Source organism: Lycium ferocissimum, chromosome 11, assembly GCF_029784015.1.
Source record: "Lycium ferocissimum isolate CSIRO_LF1 chromosome 11, AGI_CSIRO_Lferr_CH_V1, whole genome shotgun sequence".
NCBI lineage: Eukaryota > Viridiplantae > Streptophyta > Magnoliopsida > Solanales > Solanaceae > Lycium > Lycium ferocissimum.
In genome coordinates this window covers 38,778,414-38,797,126 of record NC_081352.1, presented here as the reverse complement: position 1 = coordinate 38,797,126, position 18,713 = coordinate 38,778,414, and the positions used below count along the sequence as shown (strand labels likewise).

The window sequence follows — 18,713 nt, the reverse complement described above, 5'->3', positions numbered from 1 at the left end:
TTAGTTTAGAAGAGTGATTTTGGAACGCAATAAGAATTTGTAAGGATGGAAAAATAAAGGAGTTGTTTATAACGTTTATATAGAAGATGAGGGAAGTAAATTTAGAGTTCCCAAATCCGGAATGGAATAGGAGTTGATTTAACTCCCAGTTTTGGTTGGAAAACCAGTTGCTTAACCTACTCTTGCATGGAATAGGACTTGCTAAACGTATCTTTCAAATTTTCTTCTTATTTTTGCATCTTTTTTATTACTTACATAAAGTAACAAACAAAATTTGAATTTATTTAATTGAATAAAAATGACGAGAGAAAATTATGTTAAGAAATCCTGGTGACTACAAGGCAGGATATGGGATTGGGTGCGGCATAAAGAAAAAGGTGCTCGAAAAAGGACCAAACATGAAGTAATTCCCTTTCAAACTATCTATGCATCAACTATTACTTGTTTTCTTCTAAAAGTATAGTGTACATTAAGCTAGATTTATATGGAAATTTACACGTTCCCTGCAACTATCAACAAAAAGACACATGGTAAACCCCATTAAAACATCATGTTCATCTTAACAAATAAGAAGCTACAACTAATTCTAACTTTTTACCCCTCAAAACTGACCTCCTTGCTGAAGAAACTATCCACAAAAAGAAAAGGTATTTATCACACATGTGAATCTAGATATCACAAGACACTTCCGCCATTTCACAAGTTCAGCAAAGAACTCCTGGTCAGACTCGCCCACCATATTTAGAGCAGATTTGTTTCCATTTGTCCTTGAGATCAGTTGGAGTGCGAGTATAATCAAACACATGACGACCAAATTCTAGAATTTTCCTCCACGGGATGTTCTTGTTTACAGTGCTTGAGAATTTTTGAACTCCTTCCTGCAACGACAACATGCACAATGAAGTCAGGAACTCAGACACATCAGCAAATGAAGCAGATGACTGCAAACAATAGTGACAAATCACTTTTTTGCTGACACTGCACACAAAGAAAAATCATTGGAATTGCCTCAACCAATCTGGTATCTAGGCATACTTATATTGCCACCATTCAACGCATCACAAGAGCCTGTTTGAGCTCTTTGAATCACTCAACATCTCCAGTGATGCCAATTGATACGAACAATATGAATCACAACACTATATGATCAATGTTGTCCCATTACTTTATAAATTTTCAAAGCAAGCATTTGATAATGGATTATCTATCTCAATGAAACTGTTCTTTTACATATTTGTCCAACAAACAGAGGCGGATCTAGGATTTAAATTCTAGGAGTTCAACTTCTTAAATTTTTAGCACTAAACCATACTATTTCTAAAGTTATGGGTTCATATCTACTATTTATTGTAATTTTAGTAAATTTTTACACATAAATTTATATCCCGCATCAAAAGTTTGGGGTTCAATTGAACCCCAAGTTATAGTGCTCCATCCGCCTGCCAACGAATAATTATCATCTGTGATATGAGAGAAGGGTTATTACTGAAAAATATTTCTCTTCTTTGCAATAAGCAGACTTTTATCCTCCTTTCTATATCTACTATCCGAGTGCAGCACATTTTTTCGCAATGCAGGGATAAATACCAGGGTAAGTTTCCTTATCCCATTAAAAAAAAAAAAAAAAAAAGGACTAACACAGGAAGTCTGGGAAGTACAGAATTTGATGATACAAGGTTGCCCTTACCAGAGGTAAGGAGGAATTATCAATGTAAATTTCTTCATTTTTGCCAGTCCCATTGACTATATTTCACTTTGCAGTTTTCCATTACCCTTTTTTCTTCTCTTAGTTTTAAAGGAGGCGGCAACCCAGCTTTGGGAAAGTAGGTAACTTTTGCAATACGCAAGAATAACCACGAGAAGCCACATATCTAAAATTTGCGTATTCTTGCTCCCCATAAGTATTTTATGCACCCTCATGTGAGAAGAAGTTTACAGGAAAAGAGAGACCAAAAAGCATAAAATTATGTATTGAAGATATATAAAAAAAGTCAGTTGTTAACACCTCAAAAACAACAAGGAAAATAAATTGCAACATCTGTAAGATGTCAGAAGTTCTTACTGCCTAGCCCTTTTTCATGAACGAAACATATGGCTTTTTAAGCATAAAGAACCTTAAAAAATGTTTAAGTTGCATTAGGGAGATGGAAGTGAGTTTGCAAAAACTAAACTAAATTAAAAAAAAAAAGGATGAATCAGAAGAATTGGTGGTATGAGGACAACATTAACTAAGTTCAGTCGAGGAACTTAACCCAACTACCAAACCATAGCTAATCAAGTCAATACCTAGTAAGTCAAAAAAAATTGATGTCATCTTCCAATGTAAGGACTTACGACGTATCTATGGCTCACGATACCGAAACAAACCTAAAACAACAGAGATTCCTGGAAATGTACCTCAATCATCTCTTCCTCTTCGCGACTCCATAATACTCTTCTACGTTTCCCATTTGGAAGGATAACTGGTCTGCAGCAGAGAATAAAGTTGAAATTATCAGTTGTTGAAAAAATGAAGAATATAATGCACTCAAACTTCAAAACATTTCAATAAAGTGACAACTTACAACAATATGGACTGCTGTTTAACTTGCACTAATTCGCCCGCTGCACTACTTTTCTCAAGTAAAGAAGCTGATGTCCTAGTTAACCTTCTTGGAGAGTCAGTGAGCATACACTCACCTTTAACTTTGTTAACCTTTTGGCCACACTCACGTTGTGTTGAAACAGACTTAGATTCTCCACGTTTTAAATCCCCAGTTTCAGCTTTTCTTTTACCATGCACATGCTGCTGCAATGGAGGATCTGTGTTCATGATGGTTTCAGTAGTTTGATCAACCCCTATCATCTGTTCTCCTGTAATTTCAGCAGAATTTCTTTTCGTTTCTGCCAGAACAAGTTCATTCCCCGATTTGTCCTCTTCAGCAACGGATGAGTTACTTAAGCGGCTATCTTCAACAATATTCTCTAGTTGGTGTTCACCAACTTCTTTTAGATCATTTACCTGAACGCTCTTTCCAGCTTCTAAAACTCTAGAATCAGTTGCTGTTGCTTTAGAAGATGTATGCACACTAGGTTTACTACCACAATCAACATCTGGTCCTGAATGTATTTGCTGCCCAACCACCAATTGTTGATCACAATTGCTTTCTGGAACATCACTCTTCTTTTCTGCTAATGGCTCATCAGCACTTTCACATGTCGATTTGCTCGCTATTGATGGCACCTCTCTGACGTTGTCTATCATTTCCTTATCTATGAAAGTATGAAGAGCTTGTTTTTTTGACAAAACATGCTCCTTTGCTTGATGAAATTTTGCAATTGATTGCCTATATAGACAGTAGGGGCAATAGAATTTTCCCGAATCATCAAATCTAGCTGGACAACCCATGCACCTTACATGAACTGCTATAGGACAACATCTATCAGCACAAGCCAACACTTCCCCACCTTTATCACATTTTATACAAATATCTTTCTCCGACAGGCCCATTTGTTCCAGGATTTTTCCTTTCTATCCCGTCAATGTTTCCGTAGGAATTAACCCATGGTATCATCCAAGACGCAGCTCCTTGTTGATGTTTCTAGTATTTACTTAATAGATGATTCTCAAAAGATACTGATGAATCAACCATCCAACCAGAGTTTGCTTCAAATCAAGGTTCGCTTCAATCATAGACATGGAAAAACACCATAAGTTCCAGCACAGTTTAAATAATCAATACAGATCATCATTCTCTTTTCTAAGAGTTCCACGATTAGCATCAGACACAGCATAACCAAATAGTTAAGTGTTGACAAAATAGTCATCAATTAATTTAAAGTATAACTCACTCTGTGATAATTAATGACCTTTGGTATATGAAATTAGAGATTGTGTTTTTTTTTTTTTTTCTTTTCTATTTATTCTCTACTTCTGTTAATTCTTGACTGACCTTCTTTGAAATGCTTTTCTTGAGCCGAGGGTCTATCGGAAATAGCCTCACTACCTCCCAAGGTAGAGGTAAGGTCTGCGTACACTCCACCCTCCCAGACCCCACCTGTGGGAATATACTGGGTATGTTGTTGTTGTTATTGTTCTATTTATTCTCTAATGGGGAACTCTACTTGTGTGAGCTTTGTATATATCCTATGTAAGCTCATATTGCTGGTCCAGTTTAAAAGAGGGTTGACATAGTTTGGCGACCAGCTTAAAACTAGTCAACTTTTGATGGAATAGCCGACCTCAAGTCCTCAACTAGTCTGGACATGAGGCATAGTTATTTTGTTATTGTATTACTTTCTATGTACCATAATAGATTGTTACAAGATAGTTCATTTTGGTCAGTTCCAAAGACACAATTCTCCTTAAGTAAAGTAATAGAAAAGCTCATAGCTCTCTTTTTACTCTTTGTAATGCAGCTTTTCCTTAAAGTCTTCCGAAGCTCAAAAGCCAAGACATGAAACCTATATTCTTCACAACTAGGAATATCAAACAATTCATATTTTCAACTTCACTCTTAATAATTGTGCAGATTCCCCTCCCCCCCCCCCAAAAAAAAAAAATGTTTTGGTTTGACTTTGCACCTTTTTTTTTTCCCTTCTTTTGAGTTAACAATCAACGGAAAAAAAAAGAAAGTTGCAGAGTTAAACTAAGACCATCAAAACTAGACAGACGGAGTGACAAAGCAATGCTGAATCTTGAGTACTAATTTACGGTTGAATTTCAAATTACTTTATTTCAAACAATGACACTTAAACGGTAAGAACTTAAAATCTGTTCAAGCGTTCAATCAACTTTGCTTCGATCCAAAGTATCAACAAATAGACTGTTTTTGCTATAGAAAACATCAAAAAAAATTCCCCTTTTATTGAGGATAATTAGAAAACATTAACACTTAAACGCTGTTGACACATATTTGAATTAAGGCTGTTTTCATGCACGAGACAGATTGAAATAACCTAAAGCTTGTAATCTACCAAAGTATAAACGATTAGACTGTTTTTACTATAGAAATATCAACAATTTCACCTTTTTGAGGATAATTCAAAAAAAAATTAACATTACTTAAACCCTGTTAATAACGCACAACTTGAAATCTACCAAAGTATAAACGATTAGACTGTTTTTACTATAGAAATATCAACAATTTCACCTTTTGAGGATAATTCAAAAAAAATTAACATTACTTAAACCCTGTTAATAACGTACAACTACCAAAGTATAAACGATTAGACTGTTTTTAGTATAGAAAAATCAACAATTTCACCTTTTTTTCAGAATAATTCAAAAAAAATAAAAAAAATTAACAATACTTAAACAGTATTGACACATATTCGAATTAAAGCTATCTTTATGCACGAGAAGAGTGAAATAACCTACAAGTCGTAATCTACCAGTAAAAATCAACAATTTCACCTTTTCTCAACATTACTTAAACGCTGTTGACACAAAGTCGAATTAAAGCTATACTCAAACTTGTGATATACCAGTAAAAAGTATCGTAAATTAGGTATTATTTTTTTCAGAGATATAGAATCAATAACCTAGAGAGAGAAAGTACGAAGAGAGAGAGAGAGAGAGTGAAAAGAACCTACAGGTGGGTATCACCGCACCGGAGGAAAACCGGCGTGAGGAGTTGGTGGAACCGACTGTGAATCAAGTGGGCCTAAAGATTGACTAATTCAAATTAAACTTGGCGGGCCCATTTTTGGGCCACAACTGGGAATTTTGTTGGTACCTGTGGGCTGTGAGACCCAATCTATGGGAAAATGGCTCACTTTTAGCTTGGAGAAAATCATTTTTTTCCACCTTCTTTTAAATTGGTTTTTAATTTTGGTCCTTCGCTTAAAAAAGTGACCGAAAATATCACGAGTTTTTGGATTCGAACCCCTAATCAATCAAAAAAAAAAAAAAAAAATACATGGCTTTGGAAAAAGTCAATCAAAAAAAAAAAAAGTTTGTCTTATAAGGCGACAAGGCTTTGGGAAAAAAGCAATATATGCGCATAAGGGCGCACTTTTCCAAAAGCCTTGCCTTGCGATTTTCTTTTTATTTTTATGCCTGAGCCGAGTTTTAAACCCAGAACCTCAGGAAATTCTAGTCGAAGGACAACAATTAAATACCAGCAATTTGAGGAACAAAAATTAAAGGCCACCCGAATAAGGGGCATTGTTGCGAATTTCCCGGAGAAAATTGGTAGCAACTAGTTAATTTTTGGACCGCTAATCAAGGAAGAAATTGCACGGTTTGTCCTTCAAATGGGCTGGTCTTTAATTTTTACCCTTCAAAATTGAACTTATGTTTATCGGGCATAAGTATTTTAAGTGATCCGACATAATTTGTAAGATATTCTGATGTGTAATAAATTTATGTCCGCGACAAAATTTTTGTCTTGGGGAGCAAAAATTAAAGACCAGCACAAAACAAGGACAAAAGTGCAAATGACCCCTAATCAAGCTTTACTCACGATCTCAAAATTATTTAATGTTCAATCACTCTTTCATACGAAATAAGTATTTGATACAAAAGAAAAAAATCTTATCTAAAGGTGAAACTCCATTACACTATATTCGAAGTCTTCAAGTGAAACTCCATTATGCTATATTGGAGTACCAAATTCCCTACATGTTAAACTCCACCATGGTGTGCTAGAGCTTGAAAATTTTAAAGGTGAAACTCCACTATACTGGAATTTCAACCCAATCTTAAAAATAAAATTTCTTGTTGTAATTTTATAGCAAGACTTATTCAAACTCTAGGACACAATCATTGAGTTTCAACTTGTCGAAGTTGCATTCTAAGACATTGTCCTCAGTTCAAAAAAGGTACCTTGAGTGAAATATTTTTTTTTCACTTTCTTTCACCCATGATACTTATTTCAAACTTCGAAAGAGGGTACTTTGAGTGAAATATTTTTTTCACTTTATTTCATCCATGATACATATTTCAAACTTCCCGAAAAATCATGGAACTCCATGAACTTTCTGAAGTAGTTTAGTGTTTGGGCAGGTGAAGAGGAGAGACATAGATGCCCAGCGACAGGTGTGAGATTGGCTTGTCATTTCGGAAAGAGGTGAGAGGCCGCAAGAGGTGCTAAGAGATGGCCAGCACAAAATAGGGACAAAAATTCGCAAATAGGTAGTGTCACGTATCCCGTCATACTAGTAGTCGCAGTTTTGATCCTCATTTTCTTGTCCTTTGATTCTTGCAACTATATGTTGTTTCTTGTACCACAATTGTCATATTTATCTGTGGTAGTGTAACACCTCGTACTTTCATACTAAACCATATCGGTAATATCCCGTAAATCCGAGTTAGATGTGAACGTATGAAAACTAGTATAAAGATCATATTTTAGCTATATGAAGCCATTCGGTGATAAACGGTCGTTTTGAAGTCAAACCAAAAAGTGAAGTTCACTTATTCTAAATTCGTCTTCAAGTGAAACTTGTACTTATACTATGACGTTAGGAATTTGAGAAAACTCAAAACATGAAAGTCCCTTTGAAATACCTTTCCAACCATATATTATGGAGCTCAAATGGAGCTTGCTAAAGTTATACCCGTTTTACTCTGCGCGAAGGCGTGATCGCGCACCGGGCAGTGTTACGCTCGCCGCGCGATCACTGTGCGCAAGTAACCTCCATTCGCGACCGCGCACCGACCACGACATTTTAAGAGCCAAATTTCATTATATTCATTCCCACTTCGTTTTAAACCAATTTTTAAGGTAAAGAACTTAAAGAAGTCTCTCAAGCCCTAAGGACTAAGCTCTTCTCTCCCAACCTTCAAGAAACTTTAAGGTAAGCCTATTCCATGCAATCCAAGTCAATTCCAACATACGTTCATGATCATTAAGCAAGAATTCATCATTCTTAACATAGGGTTTTCAAGAAAACCCATCTCGTGTTCAAAATTCAAGGTTTTTGGAAATCTTCTTCAAAGCTCAAGTCTATAATTCAAGTTTTGGAGCGACTAAGGTATGTAGAGTTACTATCTACGTGTGGGAACATCATTGTTTTCTTCCCCACGCCTCATAATCCATAAATTATGATTCTCTACTAAAACTAGGTTTCTATACCATGCTCAAATAACCTTAGGTCCATGTCCATGATTATATTTTGAATGAATTGTTATAATTCCATCATTGAGTTCTTAATATTTCTTTATGATTATTGAGAATCTGTCTGTAATCCATGAAAACCCATATTTTGTATTCCATGGGTTCTTGCATGCATGTTTTGACTAAGAATGATTATTTCATGAATATCCTATATGTCTACAAGTTTTCATGCAATTAAATCATATAATTATTTTCATGCCATGATACAAGAAATATACATGCTAAATACAAGTTATTTCATAAAACCGTGATACAAGCTATGTTACAAGTTACTTCGTGAAATCATGATTACAAGTTATTTCACGAAAATCAGGGCTTCTTAGCCAACTATATTATGTTCATGTGTTTTTGGGAGTTGCACAAATTAGAAGGCTCGATAGCCCAAACTACGTAGCCACCGTGCGGATCGTCCCCTTAATTTTGCTACACCAATGGATCCATCGTGCACGATACCATCTTATACCCCGGCAAGGTATGATCGGAGGACTCACGTACCCACGCGGTGATATCACATGGGAATGAAATGATCTAGTATCATGTTTTACTTATGTTATATATACATGTACTCATGCTCATGCTCATGTCTGTGTTTTAGTTTCTAGTCGATAGTCGCTTCATGTCCCATGTTATTTCATTCGGTTCATTTTCTTCAATGTCCTTTGATTCTTGCAACTATATGATCGCAGTACGTATTTACGGACGCCGCATTGCAGATTTGCTCGTGTCACTTGTAGCCCCATCTCGTCTTTTAGTCAACTTTATTTTATGATTAGTTATGCATTTAAGGTGGCTTGGGGGGCCTTGTCGAAAAGTGTGTTTTCCGATCGGACTCATGATGAGGTTTCATAGACTAGACAAGTCGCTTATGTTATGTCGACATTCGGAGTCGTATAGCCATTTTGTCATTCATGTTATTTTCGCACTCATGTTTAAACAAGTATTTTATTAAGTATTGTGACTTACTACGTTTCATAAAGGCTCATCATGCATTCACGTTATATTCCTCATTTATGCCTCGTGATGATTCATGTTTCGCTCGGTAACATGCAGGCGCACCGAGTCTTTGTGCCGTGGTTCGGGGCATGACGACTCTTACATCTTTTCTCGCATCGCTTTATCATGGCTTTTGTCGCTTTCGTTAGTTTCATTTTCGTATTGCTTTGATGCGTGCTTATCTAACCTTTTCTCGTCATGTTTTCTTTTCGGGGTATTTCGAAACTCTCTATCTTCCGAGATGGGGGTAAAGTCTGTGTACACTTTACCCTCCTCAGACCCTACACTGTGGGATTTCACTGGGTATGTTGTTGTTGTGTTGTTGTTGCTTTTTTGTCCATATATTATTTTCAATTTAAAAAGTACTTTATTTTCATTTACATTTGAAATAATGGCTAAACTTTATATGCCGGCTCAAAAATTGATCATTCCAAGTAATTTCTCCCTTTTAGCTAGCTTGTAAAGTTCTACTTAAATTAATTTTCAAGCTTTTACTAAATGACCAGCATAACCAAGGCATTACTTTCTTTAATATTATTTATATATTGAATCTTGTAAAGATGGGTGAAGATGACTTTGAAGCTAACTTCTGCAGATGGTCTTGGTCTTTCGGGCCCAACCTACGAAAATTAAGCAAGAATATATACCTTTCCTCAAAGTTGAAAGCTTTTATAAAGCCAGATTTCAATGAACTTGCATCTGCTGTAAATTTCCACAACAATAGCTAGAAGGAAGTTAAAGGGGGTATGCTTTTACAAGAAGTCCTTGTAGAATATTGGTAGTGGCACGACCCTTGCAATCTGGCGTGGTACCGACGACTTGAAATAACAAAAATTGAATGAAAAGTCATGTCATCTATCTGATAATGAATAGAATAGTTGATCTAGTATACACACAAGTTGACTCGGACATAATTATTATGAAAAAAATGAAAGTTAAGTATATATACAAATTGGCTTGCAGTTTAGCACTAGCTGTGACATTGGAGTTTCATCCACCAAAGGCAATGATGTTTCCTTAGTTCTGGTTCATGAAATCAGGAATTCCGATAAGAATGTTTAAAAATTTAATATGTAATTTTTTATTTATATGTTTAATATACATATTATTTTTTTCGACAAAATGTGTTCAACATATGACCCTGCATCTATCATAGCACCTACGCCTTGGAAAATAATTCAAAAAATAATAAAAAAATAAAAATTAATGCCATTTTTTGTATATTAGATGATTTTGTCACCTATATAATTAAGAATTTAAGTTGTAACACATACTCTGTCTGTTTCAATTTATGTGGATTGAGTCAAATTATGAGGGTTAAACCAACTAGTAAGTAATATTTAGAGTGAATTTGGATATAAGAACTTAAAGTTTTTTGAAATGAAATTTATATATTCAGGAATTACGTAAAAAGTATTATAAAGCAAAATAATATTTAATTGGATACTATGTTTATTAGAAAAACTCAAGTATTTATTCAATTGAGTTTGGCAGTTTAGTAGCACCTGTGACATTGAAGTTTGATCTTCCAAAGGCTATGATGCTTTCTTAATTCTGATCCATCAAATAACCAACTATACCAACCGCCCCTTTCTCTTACCACTTCGTCCCGCAAACTACGCTAAGCAACATAAAGAAACTAACTTAGACGGAGACAAAAAAATATTCAATCTTTGACAAAGACAGAGACATAAAAGAATAAGTGTAAATTCTGCAAAGAAAAAAAGAGAAGAAAGACTTATAATTCTATGCTGTGACAAAATATCCTGTGAAGATTCTTTTATTTTGTTTGATAAACAATTAAATGTGGACATGCATGTCACGAATTGGGTTTCCTAGCAGTTGTTGACTCTCATCAGGTATGTTCATTTTCTTAGGACACTTGTTTTGACAAAATCAACCTGACCACAAGCCTCTTTTGGTGTTTATTGTTTATCCATAGGTATTTCACCAATTGATATTTTTTTAAAATATTTCGTGTCTTTGGTTTGAATTTTTGTTGGCAGCTATGCAAATGGTCGGAGATGGAAATTATTCTGTTTTTTCCGCAGAGCAGAACCATTAGTGGATGGCTAAAGATTCACAATTTTCAGGGGGGAAGTCCCATCTTGAAGTGAGTTTTCCTTCCCCTCTCCTATTGCACCAATTATATGGTCATTGTTATGTTACATTTAGCAAAATTGATGAGTAACAAAAACAAATTGATGGGAGTTAGTCAGTTATGAATTTTTGAAGAATCTGATGCTTCTGATCTTAGTCATGCGTAAGGAATGATACCAAGGGGGAGGGAGAGGGGGTATACTTGAGTTATAAACTTGTTGTCTTCATCATTTTTGTTTCAAAATAAATTATGGTTAAATATCACAAGGGAATTCAATAGGGAGCTATAATATTGTAACTTTTAAGAGAGGTGATCAAGGGCTAAATAAGGACTGTTGGCCTAGTAGTCAATGAAGTGGATTAAGAATCACGAGGAATCAGGTTTAAATCCCAGCTAGCGGAGGCAAAACACTAGGTGATTTCTTCCCATTTTTCAAAACCTTGGTGGATAGAGTTACTTGATACCTGTGCTGGTGGGAGGTAGCAGGTACCCCGTGGAATTAGTTGAGATGCGTGCAAACTGGCTTGGACACCACGCTTACAAAAATGGACTGCTATTGATATTCTTCATATAGAAATAAATCAAAATCTTTGTCAGTTTGTCGTTGCACTTGGAAGGTGTTGTGTTTTCTCCCTTGCTAATCATTCATTGACTTTCTATTAACAACGTTCCTTTTCTTTTCCGTTTGATAAATCTAATTATTTTGTTCATTGAATGCGCAAAGTTGGTTTGAAAAGTATGAACAAGGTGAATGAGTGGCTCGATTAGAGGAACTTTTTCATGCCTGTGGAGAAAATTTTATAATCTTCTATGTTTAAGATTCTAGTCTGCATCGTGACCAAAAATACCTAAAGGCTACACATTTTGGCCTTCTTTTTATCATATCTAATGAAGGAATACTGGCTAAACAGATGGGATCACTAGAAGGAAGAGCAGTACTTCAGCTTGAAGATGAGAACCTTGTGAACTCTAAGCATAATGATAGGAGGACAACTTCTATGGATGCCACTCCTCAGATATCCGTTTTTGATGCCGATACGGACGATGTCAGTTGTAAATATGTGTGGAAAAATATACTAAGGCAGATGCACATAGTTTTGTTTACCAAGAAGTTAAACCTACTTATTCCTTGTGGTCCTTTAGCCATGATTGTCGATATGTTAACCGATCATCATGTAAGTCGCAGAACTTTTTCCCGTCCGATATCATCGATTCTTGAAAGAGCTTACTCACATTACTTTTTCTCTTGTTCTTTTCTGTCATGACTTTTTCAGGGATGGATCTTCTTTCTTAGCTTGTTAGGAATCATACCCCTTGCAGAGCGCTTAGGTTGGGCGACAGAGTAATTCTCTACACTCAGTATCTACGGTACTTTGTATGAGCAGATCATTAAGGATCAAGGGGAATGCATTTGTTGTTGGCAAGGCCTTGTCACTATTTAGTTAATGTTTCAGGCTTATAGCCTGTTTGGCTAAGCTTCTGGGAAACCAAAAGTGCTTGATTTTTCAAAAAGTGCTTAGTTTAGAAAGTTGAGGTGTTTGTCCAAGCTTTTAGAGAAAAAGTAAGTGCTTTTGTGCAGTAGCAGAAGCTGTTTTCGGAAGCTAAAAAAGGTAGCTTTTCCTCAAAAGCACTTTTGGCATTGGTCAAGCACAAACTACGGCTGTAATATTGGCAAAAGTGTTTTTCAAATTGATTAGCCAAACATAAACTGCTACTCTCCAGCTACTCTCCAAAAGTACCTTTCCGAAAAGCATTTCTGACAAAAATCACTTTTCAAAATAAGCAAATTCTGGAAGCTTGGCCAATCAGGCTATTAATGTGTATTAATGACAGTAAAATGGAAGTTTGGGCTAGAATGCATTTAAACTTCATGTTCCTGTTTTGTTGTATGGATAATTTGGAAAATGAGTAGCTTTCTAATTATGAGTCTCTATTAAGTTGATACAGTGGAACTTTGTATTTGAAGAATAAGCTGAAGGTGATCATTTGTGTTACTTAGAAGCTGTTAATAGTGTCTATACGTTTCATAATTGATGTGTTTTTGGTTTTTTCATTTATGTAGGCAGCTGGCTTTCTATACGGGGCCAACAGGTAATCTTGTGGTTTTGCTTCATATCATAGATGTACATACGTATTTTTCATATACTCGACTTTAAGGTCATTTTTCTTCTTTATGTGACTATTTTCCATAGGACATTTTGTTGCATTAGAATAATGATCACTTCTTCAGTCTCAACTTGGTTTCGGCTTGCTGTTGTAATTTTGCAGTTGGAGGACTTTTAAATGCAACTTTTGGTAACGCGACAGAGCTAATAATATCAATGTATGCACTGAGAAGAGGCATGATTCGTGTGGTTCAGCAGTCATTATTAGGTTCAATTCTATCTAATACATTACTAGTGCTCGGATGTGCATTTTTTGGTGGTGGAATTGTTCATTCCAGTAAGGACCAGGTTTTTGACAAGGTAGATTTTGTTATTACCATATTTATATGACCCGGAAATCAATATCAGTTTTTTGTTCAAGCTGTATCATACGATCACTATAGCAAGGTATGACATTCTATGATTTTTCTCTGTTCAGGGAAATGCAGTGATGAATTCGGGGTTGCTTTTGATGGCAGTGATGGGCTTACTGTTCCCTGCTGTCCTCCATTTTACACACACTGAGTTGCATTTTGGGAAGTCAGAGCTGGCACTTTCCAGATTCAGCAGCTGCGTAATGCTTGTAGCATATGGTGCATACCTGTTTTATCAGCTGACTAGTCAGAATAGTCTTTACATGCCAATTTCTGAGGTTGGGGTTCTTTATTTTCTCCGAACTTTTTGGGTTAAATGTCACTTCAGGTTTCCTAAAAGTTAATAAAATTCAGGAAGAGGGTGAGAATGACGGAAGCCCAGATGAGGAAGAAGCCCCTGAGATATCAAAATGGGGGTCAATCATATGGCTTTCGATTATGACACTATGGATCGCGGTCTTGTCAGAATACCTGGTTAATGCCATAGAGGTAAATTCTTTGTGCTGCTATTTATTCTCATTTTCTAATTGCCTTTTCATAACTTTGGCATTAGTAGAATCATCTCATTCTCAATAAGTCGGGAATCTAATTTTTCTCCAGTCTATGTTCCTTAAATAACATAAAAATAGATTACAAAATGTCAGAAAATTCTTGACAAACAATCTGCTGCCAATAAATAAATGGCACAAAGGCTCATATCAATCTCAACTCTCTATCTTTGACACATATAAGAAGCCTAAGACAAACTTAAAAAAATGTTTTTCTGAGTTTCTCTGCCAATAAACTACACTATCTTTCAGGGGGCATCAGTTGCTATGAGTATTCCTGTGGCATTTATAAGTGTCATACTGCTCCCGATTGTTGGAAATGCAGCTGAGCATGCTGGTGCTGTCATGTTTGCTTGCAAAGACAAGCTTGTACATTCTTCTCTCTTTTCTTTGTATCAAAACTATGGTTTACCATCATTTTTCTTCATTTACCAATTTACCTGGTGCCATCACAGGACATCTCTTTGGGAGTGGCAATAGGCTCATCAACGCAGATTGCCATGTTTGGGGTAGGTAATTCAAAAAATTTATGCTTGTTAAATACATCAAAGAGAAACTTTAAGAAGGAGGTTACTCTTGAATAACTTCAGATCGGATGTCTCATTCAGGAAGACTCTACCATTAGGCTCTAGTTATATTTGAATGTAGATGCACTATCTCATATTTTATCCGCCTTTACTTCCTGGACCATCACATAATAACATCCACTGAAAATTGTTCTCGTATCACATAAGTCATGACACAGAACTTATATGCGAGCCACTTTTTTCATTAAGATAAACACATTTGGAACCTTTCCAATAACCATGTCAATTGTCAACTACCTAGTAAAGTAATACATCGAATTTATTCTCGTATTGCGTTCATCTTTTCCTGAAAGTAACCTACTAGACTGCCTGTGTATTAAATATGTATGAAAATTCTTATAACTAAGTCTGTCATTCTGGTTTTCTTGTTCATTATTGACTTTTTTTAAGTTTCTTCTTTTATAATTATTCAACATTTTACTTGTTAATGTTTGTTGGCTTTGATTATAATCTGTGTAATCCTTGGCAGTTTATTCTCTTTGAACCTGTACTTTGATGCAGATCCCCTTCTGCGTGGTGGTTGGATGGATTATGGGCCGTCCTATGGATTTGAACTTCCAATTGTTTGAAACGGCCACGCTTTTCATGAGTGTCCTTGTAGTAGCATTCATGTTGCAGGTTTGCTCTTAAACTAGTAAACTAGATAAGTTAGAAGTATTTCTGGTTCTACTTTTTCCCCTTTCTCTGATGTGTATTACTTTTTTCTAGTTGGTTTCTATGCCCTCTTTTAATTTAGAGGTTGAGGTTTGGAAAAAGTCAAACCTTACTCTTGTCTTTTCAAATTGCTTGAAAACTACAACATGAAGGCAATGTATTTGCTTCTAAAAGTTAGAGGTTCTGCAAGTCTTTCGTCGGAGCTTGATCCAATTAAAGAAATATGACATGTCTCTTTTTCCTCCTCCTTCTCGACCCTTTGCTCTTTGCTTCACTCCTGAGGGTATCCGCAGGCTATGATTAAAAATTTAGCTCACAAGGCTTCGTGCTGTTGAACTTTTTTTTCCTGTTAACCTTTCCTCTTTCTGCAGGATGGAACTTCCAATTACTTTAAAGGACTGATGCTCCTTCTCTGCTATTTGATAGTCGCTGCAAGCTTCTTTGTGCATATAGATCCAGAGGCTATACGTGAGTTATGCTGCTCTTATGAAATACTATATGGCAGCTCCTGGTTGTTGATTTATATACTCTTTGGTGTTTATTTTAACTGATAACATCTGTTACTGTCATTTTAACTGATAATATCTGTTACTGTCACTCGTATTCTGATCTGCTTTTCTCTTGCTCAGTTTTTGAGCACTTCTTCTGTGGTTAAATGAGATAACTGGTTAACCATTTTGTTCTTGACAAACTCAACATTGTATTGATGACTGCCCATCATATATTTTAGCTGAGATATACAATTCTTCGGATACTGAAACACTTCTGACTTCACAAAATATGGAAAGCAAGTATTAAGCACAATTTGGCAAAAATTTGTTAGGTGTGCGAACAAAGTACCACATTGGTAGCTGAAAAGAAAAAGAGCTACTTATAAGGCGTTGGATACTCTTAATGATGTAAGGCCTTTTGGGGAAAACCGTGCGGGCTTGGCCCAAAGCGGACAATATCACATCATGTTAAAAGTATCTTTGGGCCGTTTTAGCCCAACAACTGGTATCAGAGCCAATGGTTTGGCGGGACGAGTATGAAAATGGCGGAGTTTGGTGTGGAGCCCGGCTTAGTGCCTTTGCCCGTCTATGGGACGGTTTACAACTTTTACCCGTAGCTTTGAAGACGAATACATAGCCTTTGGGCTTCGGTGACCGTAAATACTCTGACGATGTGGGTGGCACATTGACACGTTGAATCTCTGACTCGTAAGGAGTCATGTGGAACTTAGTTCGAGGGGAGATTGTTGAGTGTGCGAACAAAGTACCACATTGGTAGCTGAAAAGAAAAAAGAGCTACTTATAAGGTGTTGGATACTCTTAATGATGTGGGGCCTTTTGGGGAAAACCGTGCGGGCTTGGCCCAAAGCGGACAATATCACATCATGTTAAGAATCTTTAGGCCGTTTTAGCCCAACAAAATTTGCTTTGTAGTTATGAATTCATTACCAATTTTTGGTTAGGCTCACGTGAAATGTGCATGATCCTTATCAGCAATTTTCTTTTAAAACTTAAAGCAAAAAACTCCATAATAATGAGGAAGCGTTAAAGTGAAGATGTTCTTTTCTTGAGCCTCTGGAACTAGAAGATAACATCCAGCAAACTCTGGTTCAAGTTTACATAAAAGTCGTGCCACTGCTCATTTCAGACAATGAGCTGATTAGGAATATCTCAGGTGAGAAATTAGGATCCAAGCAGAGTTTGTAAAGATTGGATATTATTTGCCTCTTCAAGTCCACTAAATGGAACAATAAATGAAACAGATCCGTCATGTATGTCTGAAAATTTTCGTCATGTTCATTCTGATTTTCCTTGTGTCATCCATACAGGTACAAATGTACAATATGCACCTTTATAATGTTTAGTTGCAACCTGCTCGATATTATTTGTTGCAGAGACTTCATAATGTTGATTAATTAACTGTTGCTTTGTTGGATACGTCGTTTTCATTCTGTTTTTTCCTTCTAATCCAATATTATATATCATGGCTTTGCAGAGGACAAGCCCACCACAAAAACATAGATAAACGTCGTGGTTTCTGATCATGTTGACCTGCTAAAGCTGAAGGGCCTGAATTCAAATTAGAGTTGCATATGATAAAGAGCCATTTCTTCAAGTTTTGGCCACTCTGAGCAGTGTATATTAACAAGCATTCATCTGTTGATGATGCTCAGGGTTCTGTATTACTGCCATCTGTTCATTTGAGAAGTATATGTTGCTTTGTCAGTTTTGACTGTATCATTAGGTCTTTTTGTGTGGCAGCTGGTGATTTATTTTTTCGCCTCGAAAATGGCTGGATAGTAAACAAGTTTTTGTGTTATATATATTAGGAATTTCAGGTTATTGTAAACACAGTTTTTTTTGCTTGTCAAAAGCAGAATGTATTGTATTTGTCATCTGTAATCGTAGACGATGTATCGTGCATACGACGAAAGTTCAATCCTCTAATGATGACTAAATTTTTTGATTTTGTAGTTTCACCAGAAAAAAATGTAGTTTCACCAAGAAAATAGAAAGCAAAATAATGTACATCGCCACCCCACCCCCCCACCCCAAACTAGAAAGTGGTACTCTTGCAGCTAATCCTGCCAATTTGTTGGTATTTTGACTTTCTTGCAATATTAAAACTCTAATATGAGATTAGAGACATGATGGGAATATATAGCAAGACTTTGTGGTCTAGTGGTTCCGGTGGGAGTCTAACACAATATGTGTGGCATGAGTCCCGCAGTATAACTAAAAAGTTTCAAAAAGAAAGTTATCGATGAAATAAAAAATACCCCATAGTAATAAACTATTTACGCTAATTCACTTGAAAAGTCAATTACTTGTAAATATCAAGGCTCCCGTAAGAACACTACAAACAAAATGGATAATTTGTGGAATTACACTAAAAAAAAAGGTTATTGTGAATTTACACTCTCACTCTAAAAAAAGAGTTATTTGTGGAATACGTTTAAGTTGACCAAACAAAGGGAATACGTTTAAGGAGACTCTAATTAATAATCAAAGGACCAATTTATAAAAGTTCTATCCTCAATCTTACATCAATCGCGAAGCAATCAAATGAATGAAACAAGATTTGTTCCTATTAAACATCTAAATTTAGAACTTCTAATCATCTGGTCAACGATTATTATTTTTAAGAAATCTACTCCATTGTTTCGGTCATCTATCCCGCTAATTCTCGATAAATATATACCAGCAAACAAATTTTATT

General features: G+C 35.8%; 2 protein-coding genes across 4 annotated transcripts; one reads left to right on the top strand and one right to left on the bottom strand.

Moving 5' to 3' along the window:
• Positions 1-407: 407 nt before the first annotated feature.
• On the bottom strand, positions 408-5,714 carry LOC132035815 (protein CHROMATIN REMODELING 4-like). Of its 3 annotated transcripts, none has more exons than XM_059425948.1 (4): positions 5,571-5,714; positions 2,565-3,663; positions 2,398-2,467; positions 408-878 (listed from the first exon to the last, which is right to left on the bottom strand). In XM_059425948.1, the coding sequence occupies exons 2-4, from the start codon at positions 3,488-3,490 to the stop codon at positions 723-725; spliced, it is 1,152 nt and encodes a 383-aa protein (XP_059281931.1). In that variant the 5' UTR covers positions 3,491-3,663; positions 5,571-5,714; the 3' UTR covers positions 408-722. The 3 variants fall into 3 exon arrangements, with proteins under 3 accessions (XP_059281931.1, XP_059281934.1, XP_059281933.1); XM_059425951.1 differs by lacking the exon at positions 5,571-5,714 and adding an exon at positions 5,396-5,546; XM_059425950.1 differs by lacking the exon at positions 5,571-5,714 and having other exon boundaries at positions 2,565-4,447.
• A 4,867-nt stretch (positions 5,715-10,581) lies between these two features.
• Positions 10,582-17,898, top strand: LOC132036730 (vacuolar cation/proton exchanger 3-like). Its single transcript, XM_059427108.1, has 13 exons — positions 10,582-10,954; positions 11,102-11,208; positions 12,108-12,371; positions 12,471-12,538; positions 13,259-13,287; positions 13,465-13,661; positions 13,780-13,992; positions 14,069-14,203; positions 14,515-14,631; positions 14,718-14,771; positions 15,351-15,467; positions 15,875-15,971; positions 17,490-17,898. The coding sequence occupies exons 2-13, from the start codon at positions 11,164-11,166 to the stop codon at positions 17,513-17,515; spliced, it is 1,362 nt and encodes a 453-aa protein (XP_059283091.1). The 5' UTR covers positions 10,582-10,954; positions 11,102-11,163; the 3' UTR covers positions 17,516-17,898.
• The last annotated feature ends 815 nt before the right edge of the window (positions 17,899-18,713 follow it).